Source organism: Lolium perenne, chromosome 7 (genome assembly GCF_019359855.2).
Source record: "Lolium perenne isolate Kyuss_39 chromosome 7, Kyuss_2.0, whole genome shotgun sequence".
In the NCBI taxonomy this organism is placed as follows: domain Eukaryota; kingdom Viridiplantae; phylum Streptophyta; class Magnoliopsida; order Poales; family Poaceae; genus Lolium; species Lolium perenne.
Window position 1 is genome coordinate 302,641,106 of NC_067250.2, and position 8,648 is coordinate 302,649,753.

Consider the following 8,648-nt stretch of genomic DNA (forward strand, 5'->3'; position numbering starts at 1 on the left):
CATGTACAAGGGCAAGGTTCCCAGAGTCTACAACGACTGGGAGGAGTGTCGGAGACAGGTTCACCGTTTTAGCGGTAACAGCTACAAAGGGTACACCACTAGAGCGGAGGCCGAAGACAGATACGCACGCTATCTGGCGGGAGAGAGGACGGAGCGGAGGAGGAACCGGATGAAGACCACTTTCATCGGGACGGTGCTAGTAGTGACTCTAGCTCTCTTCTATGTGATGCTAGTTTAGATGATCGACCTTGTGTAACCACTAGCTCATTTGACTTGTAACACCGTAACACTTGTCTAATATTTGAAATCTTGTGAATCATGGAGGCTAATGTGAAGGACTATGTATTGGTATCTTGTCTTTGTTGTATATATGTGTTATATATTCTGTATCTGTGTTGTTATACTGTGCTATACAACCTGTACAAATACATGCCAGAAATACAAAAAATGAAAATGAACTACTAGTAGTGGCGCACCAAAGCTGCCAGCAGTGGCGCACGTCTGAGATGCCACAGTGGCGCACCTAAACAAGCAGCAATGGCGCACCAGCTCGCCGTAGCAGTGGCGCACCCAAGGAGGCAGCAGTGGCGCACCGACAGCAGACAGTAGTGGCGCACTGCTGCTGAACAACAGTGGTGCACCCCTTTGGAGTAGTAGTGGCGCACCAGTGTACCTATCAATGGCGCACGGCGCAGTGCGCCACTATTACTTAGGGTAGTTGTGGCGCACCAGTAGTGCGCCACTACTAAAACTTAGCAGTGGCGTGATAGTAGTGGCGCACCAGCAGTGCGCCACTGATGGGGGATAGTGGTGCGCCACTGAATAGCTTTTTCCTAGTAGTGTTATGTGCTTTGCTTGGAGCGTCGGTTTATTTTTGTTTTTTGTTTTGTTTGAATAAAATGGATCCTAGCATTCACTGTATGGGAGAGAGACACGCTCCGCTGTTGCATATGGACAAATATGTCCTTAGGCTTTACTCATAGTATTCATGGCGAAGTTTCTTCTTCGTTAAATTGTTATATGGTTGGAATTGGAAAATGCTACATGTAGTAATTCTAAAATGTCTTGAATAATTTGATACTTGGCAATTGTTGTGCTCATGTTTAAGCTCGTGCATCATATACTTTGCACCCATTAATGAAGAAATACATAGAGCATGCTAAAATTTGGTTTGCATATTTGGTCTCTCTAAAGTCTAGATAATTTCTAGTATTAAGTTTGAACAACAAGGAAGACGGTGTAGAGTCTTATAATGTTTACAATATGTCTTTTATGTGAGTTTTGCTGCACCGTTCATCCTTGTGTTTGTTTCAAATAACCTTGCTAGCCTAAACCTTGTATCGAGAGGGAATACTTCTCATGCATCCAAAATCCTTGAGCCAACCACTATGCCATTTGTGTCCACCATACCTACCTACTACATGGTATTTCTCCGCCATTCCAAAGTAAATTGCTTGAGTGCTACCTTTAAAATTCCATCATTCGCCTTTACAATATATGGCTCATGGGACAAATAGCTTAAAAAGTATTGTGGTATTGAATATGTACTTATGCACTTTATCTCTTATTAAGTTGCTTGTTGTGCGATAACCATGTTTCTGGGGACGCCATCAACTATTCTTTGTTGAATATCATGTGAGTTGCTATGCATGTCCGTCTTGTCTGAAGTAAGAGAGATCTACCACCTTAATGGTTGGAGCATACATATTGTTAGAGAAGAACATTGGGCCGCTAACTAAAGCCATGATTCATGGTGGAAGTTTCAGTTTTGGACATATATCCTCAATCTCATATGAGAATAATAATTGTTGCCACATGCTTAAGCATTAAAGAGGAGTCCATTATCTGTTGTCCATGTTGTCCCGGTATGGATGTCTAAGTTGAGAATAATCAAAAGCGAGAAATCCAAAATGCGAGCTTTCTCCTTAGACCTTTGTACAGGCGGCATGGAGGTACCCCATTGTGACACTTGGTTAAAACATGTGTATTGCGATGATCCGGTAGTCCAAGCTAATTAGGACAAGGTGCGGGCACTATTAGTATACTATGCATGAGGCTTGCAACTTGTAAGATATAATTTACATAACTCATATGCTTTATTACTACCGTTGACAAAATTATTTCATGTTTTCAAAATAAAAGCTCTAGCACAAATATAGCAATCGATGCTTTCCTCTTTGAAGGACCATTCTTTTTACTTTTATGTTGAGTCAGTTCACCTATTTCTCTCCACCTCAAGAAGCAAACACTTGTGTGAACTGTGCATTGATTCCTACATACTTGCATATTGCACTTATTATATTACTCTATGTTGACAATTATCCATGAGATATACATGTTATAAGTTGAAAGCAACCGCTGAAACTTAATCTTCCTTTGTGTTGCTTCAATACCTTTACTTTGATTTATTGCTTTATGAGTTAACTCTTATGCAAGACTTATTGATGCTTGTCTTGAAGTACTATTCATGAAAAGTCTTTGCTTTATGATTCACTTGTTTACTCATGTCATTTCCATTGTTTTGATCGCTGCATTCATTACATATGTTTACAAATAGTATGATCAAGGTTATGATGGCATGTCACTCCAGAAATTATCTTTGTTATCGTTTTACCTGCTCGGGACGAGCAGAACTAAGCTTGGGGATGCTGATACGTCTCCGACGTATCGATAATTTCTTATGTTCCATGCCACATTATTGATGATATCTACATGTTTTATGCACACTTTATGTCATATTCGTGCATTTTCTGGAACTAACCTATTAACAAGATGCCGAAGAGCCAGTTGCTGTTTTCTGCTGTTTTTGGTTTCAGAAATCCTAGTAACGAAATATTCTCTGAATTGAATGAAATCAACGCCCAGGGTCCTATTTTTCCACGAAGCTTCCAGAAGACCGAAGAGGAGACGAAGTGGGGCCACGAGGTGGCCACACCCTAGGGCGGCGCGGCCCAGGCCCTGGCCGCGCCGACCTATGGTGTGGGCCCCTCGTGCCGCCTCTTTACCTGCCCTTCCGCCTACAAATAGCCTCCATCGCGAAACCCCCAGTACCGAGAGCCACGATACGGAAAACCTTACTGAGACGCCGCCGCCGCCAATCCCATCTCGGGGGATTCTGGAGATCTCCTCCGGCACCCTGCCGGAGAGGGGATTCATCTCCCGGAGGACTCTTCACCGCCATGGTCGCCTCCGGAGTGATGAGTGAGTAGTTCACCCCTGGACTATGGGTCCATAGCAGTAGCTAGATGGTTGTCTTCTCCCCATTGTGCTTAATTGTCGGGTCTTTTGAGCTGCCGAACATGATCAAGATCATCTATCTGTAATTCTATATGTTGCGTTTGTTGGGATCCGATGAATAGAGAATACTATGTTATGTTGATTATCAATTCATGTCTATGTGTTGTTTATGATCTTGCATGCTCTCCGTTATTAGTAGATGCTCTGGCCAAGTTGATGCTAGTAACTCCAAGAGGGAGTATTTATGCTCGATAGTGGGTTCATGTCTCCTTGACTCTGGAGGAGTGACAAGAACCTCTAAGGTTATGGATGTGCTGTTGCCACTAGGGATAAAACATTGGTGCTATGTTCGAGGATGTAGTCACTGATTACATTACGCGCAATACTTAATGCAATTGTCTGTTGTTAGCAACTTAATACTGGAGGGGGTTCGGATGATAACCTGAAGGTGGACTTTTTAGGCATAGATGCATGCTGGATAGCGGTCTATGTACTTTGTCGTAATGCCCAATTAAATCTCACAGTACTCATCATAATATGTATGTGCATGGTCATGTCCTCTCTATTTGTCAATTGCCCAACTGTAATTTGTTCACCCAACATGCTGTTTATCTTATGGGAGAGACACCTCTAGTGAACTGTGGACCCCGGTCCTATTCTTTACATCGCATACAATCTACTGCAATACTTATTTTACTGTTTTCTGCAAACAATCATCTTCCACACAATACGGTTAATTCTTTGTTACAGCAAGCCGGTGAGATTGACAACCTCACTGTTTCGTTGGGGCAAAGTACTTTGGTTGTGTTGTGCAGGTTCCACGTTGGCGCCGGAATCTCTGGTGTTGCGCCGCACTACATCCCGCCGCCATCAACCTTCAACGTGCTTCTTGACTCCTACTGGTTCGATTAAACCTTGGTTTCTTACTGAGGGAAACTTGCCGCTGTGCGCATCACACCTTCCTCTTGGGGTTCCCAACGGACGTGTCAACTACACGCATCACGCCGCTTCCCGATTCGATGACTGGATCAAGGGTTTCCCTATGGTCGAGAAGGGGAAGCACGGATAGTGCCATGAAGAGGCCTCCAATGAGGCGACGGAGCCTCGGGTGTCACCGTCGTTAGCATCACGCAAGGATTTCTCCCGACCATGTTGTCAACCCCAACGCCATCGGGCACGCGCAGAAAGGAGCCGCCTTGGCCTCAGCACTGACGAGAGGCGAGCCATGGCCATCAGCTGAGCTGGTCGAGCCGACAACCTCCCAACCAACACTGGAAACGGGGGAGGACGATGGCAATGCAGCCCACCGCTGCCTGGCTGGCCGCTGGCACCACCACGGTGCCTAGCAACCGACGCCACTAGCCACCACCGCCCTTGCCTGCTGCCACAAACCCAACCTCGCAAGCTCGTCCAGGCTCAGATGGGTAGAAACGGGCTTGGAGCTAGCAGCCGTGCCACCGCGAGGAGGCATCATCGTGTCGCGCTCGCTGCGGGACCTCGCGGCCAAAAACCACCGCTGAAGCACGCGTCGCCGGCGGTGGGAGATGACACCGCCGTCGTCACCGCTCGGGTTTTGCGATTCCACTTTGACACTCATTAATTGAGTGCCGCTAGTGCGCTAGCCGAACAAGGATTTTTTTTTTTACTATTTATTCTTACTACTCTCTCCGTTCCATCGAATGTGTCTGAGATTTATCTAAATCTGAATGTACCTACATACGTACTACATAGTGTACGTCTAAATACGTATAAATTTTGATAAATCTCATACAACTTTGATGAAACGGATGTAGTACGTTTTACTTGTTTTACTACGATATGAACACAAAACATCTTCTTCTAAGAAACCAAGGCTTGTCCAAATTTCACCCATCATGTACATACATTGCCACATCACTGCCATGCAAATATTATTTCAGATACGTGCAATTCTTTTTGTTACATTTTTCACAAGAGAGGCAAAGCCAGTTAACAAAAACTTTGCGAAACAACTAGCTTCATAAATGTGGAATCGCAAAATTTAAGATTGGCATTGAATTAAGTTGTTTTTGCGCTGTGTCCGTCTCGTACGTCTTCGGAACAAAACCTAGCCATAGTCTCCACCCCCACCATACAGCTGGTCTCACTGACGCCGGGAGGGGTGGAAAACCCATCCTATAATTATAGTGTTTTAACAGAAAGCAATGTTTTGAATATATTAAGTTAGGATTTTGGTATCCATCGTATTTTGGGCATCGTACATGACACCATCTAGATCTTTGGCTCTTTATTCGACGACGAGGACTCCATCTCGATGTTAATTGTGGTGTTAAAATATTATATTTCGATATGTAGATGTTCGGTTCTTTTAAAATATCTTTGGCTCTTTATTCAACGACGAGGACTCCATCTCGATGTTAATTGTGGTGTTAAAATATTATATTTCGATATGTAGATGTTCGGTTCTTTTTAAAATAATAGTGTTGGTAATAAATGAACGATGACGGAAACACCCACACCCATGCGTGGGTTACTTTTGGTGTGGGTGTTTCCGTTATCGTCCATTGTGCTTTGAGATTCACATAAAAGGAGGAGAGAGAAATGAATCTTTCAATATACCATGGTGAGCACGAATCTTGAGTAATAAATGAATGGTAACGGAAACACCCACACCCATGCGTGGGTGTACAAAAGTATTTCCGCTATGGTTGATGTTGGTTCATTACTTTTATCGGTTACATCATCCACATAGCCTTGGCATTATAGCGCAAAATTATAGGAGAATCCTCGTTGATATTAAAAATCATTGCTTTGACATATATATTATTTTTTCTATGGTTGACTTCCTAAAACTAAAGGATTCTTAGAAGTAAAAATAGTTTGAAGAGCTTGAAGATTTTTCTTGTTTCTTTTAAGCTTTATTTTGTTATCACACAGCTGATATATATTACTTACAAATCAAAAAAAAAATGATTATATTGATAATAAAAAAATGCATGAAATAATCTTTTTTGCAAAAACAATAGGCATCTTCTCACTAGTACCCAAAACTATACAGGTGGTGTTGGGCAAGCAGTTGACACGGGAAGAGCGGGATCACCCGCCTGCTGGGAGCGATTCCGGAGTCGATTTTCGACTAGACTATGGACGGCTGTGAGAACTCCACCCATGGCGCCACCAATGAGAGCGGAGTTGCAGGCGTGGAGGATCCCGTTGGGCAAGGCGGCTATACCGTTCGCGACGGCCATCGCGACGGCACAGTTGAGCACCGGCTTCTCCTTCCCGCGCGCGGAGACCATGGCGTAATGGATGGCCTCGTAGACGCCGAAAACAACCGCCGTATAGCAGCTGAAGCGGGGCACGTTCTCGTACACGGCCTGGATGCCGCCATTGACGAGGTGGATGGCGGAGCCGAGCACGCCGCCCATCAGGAACCCGTCGGCCACGTCCAGCCGGAATTGCTCCACCAACGGCTTTCGCGCTCTCGACGTTTCCATCGTCGTCTACTCGATCGAATCGGCCGGTCTCTCCTTTGGGCTTTGGTTGGGTTGCAGATTTGTATGCAGGGAAGAGGCCGATCATGAGTTAAATATAAGGCTAGCTAGCTGTACAATCGCTACCTTGTCCGATTGTTTCACAAACAAAACTTCTTTTTGTTGAATATATATACGAGGCGTACTCTAGTTTTTACAGGGACAATTTTAGGTAAACAAATCCGAATCAAGGACCAGTTTGAAATGGGAACTGCTGGGCGTTCCCTTAAAAAGCCTAATAAACCGAATCCCCTCCTTGGCAATCGATCGCTCGAGCGAGCGATTCTTGTCGGCGCGGAGCGCTCGCGCGGCAGCGCGAAGGCAATTCCCTTTTCGCCGCGTCACGCGTGTCACGCTTATTTCTATTTTTGGTAACCGATCGACTTTCCCTTTTCGGCCCGTCGTTTTCGAATTATTTCGAATCGATTTGGTGTTCCCCTCCTTCCGCCCGTTATCCTCTCCCCCTGTTCTCGTCCCATTCAGCCCTGACGGAGAGGGCGACGGCGACGGCGGAGTCGACGCTCCGATTCCTCGTGGCTAGTGCGCGACCTAGATTTCTCCTGCCCTCAGTTCACTAGCAAGGTCCAGTCGATTTCGGCGCTGTAAGGTTAGTATTCCAACTGGATCTAGTGGGGAGATCTGGGTCTCGCCGGCCGGTTTGTTTGTCCGGCGAGGGATTGTTTTCCACCGTGGATTTATTTTCTGATGGGTTTTTTGTTTGTCTGGCGATGGATTGTTCCGGCGAGGGTTTGTCTTTTTGGGTGGCGCCACCAATGAGAGCGGAGTTGCAGGCGTGGAGGATCCCGTTGGGCAAGGCGGCTATACCGTTCGCGACGGCCATCGCGACGGCACAGTTGAGCACCGGCTTCTCCTTCCCGCGCGCGGAGACCATGGCGTAATGGATGGCCTCGTAGACGCCCAAAAGAACCGCCGTATAGCAGCTGAAGCGGGGCACGTTCTCGTACACGGCCTGGATGCCGCCATTGATGAGGTGGATGGCGGAGCCGAGCACGCCGCCCATGAGGAAGCCGTCGGCCAGGTCCAAGCGGAATTGCTCCACCAACGGCTTTCGCGGTCTCGACGTTTCCATCGTCGTCTTCTCGATCGGTTCGGCCGGTCTCCTTGGCTTGGCTTTGGTTGGGTTGCAGATTTGTCAGCAGGGAAGAGACCGATCATGAGTTAAATATAAGGCTAGCTAGCTGTACAATCGCTACCTAGTCCGATTGTTTCACAAACACAACTCCTTTTTGTTGAATATACCAGGCGTATAAGTATCGGATCACGACTAGTACGAAAACTCTAGTTTTTACAAGGACAATTTTAGGTAAACAAATCCGAATCAAGGACCAGTTTGGAATGGGAAGTGCTGGGCGTTCCCCTTAAACAGCCTAATAAACCTCTTTTGCCACCGTAATGTATCAAAGTAGCAAAAAAAGATTTCGTTTGTAGCAAAATCTAGTTTCAGCTGAAGTTCCACTTTTGTTTCCATAAACACACATATCTTGCCATAGACCTCACCGGATACCTCACCGGATACCTCGCCGGATATATCGTAGCAAAAAATAATACTATTGTAGCAAAAAGTTGACCTCATAAAAAACATCTCCAGGGAAAAAACTATTGTAGCAAAAATAGCTTCGTCAGAGACTATCATCGGAAATATTGTAGCAATAAGTTTATAGTATTGTAGCAACACTATAGAACGAGTGTAGAATAAAAAGATATGTTGCAAATCGCCATCACCCATAGCAAAAATCCCGAGAATGCAATCGGCTAGTAGCAACACGAAAGACCCTATTGTAGCACACACACCGAACGATTGTAGCAAACATAAAAATAAAAGTAGCGAAAAAACAATTTCATTGGAGAACAAGTGTAGCCAATACTTTGCATCATATT

At 45.3% G+C, this 8,648-nt stretch overlaps 1 protein-coding gene across 1 annotated transcript; it reads right to left on the reverse strand.

Moving 5' to 3' along the window:
* Nucleotides 1-6,266: 6,266 nt before the first annotated feature.
* On the reverse strand, nucleotides 6,267-6,713 carry LOC139834004 (mitochondrial import inner membrane translocase subunit TIM17-1-like). Its single transcript, XM_071824383.1, has one exon. It carries the CDS (start codon nucleotides 6,711-6,713, stop codon nucleotides 6,267-6,269), a length of 447 nt encoding a protein of 148 aa, XP_071680484.1.
* Between the last annotated feature and the right edge of the window lie 1,935 nt (nucleotides 6,714-8,648).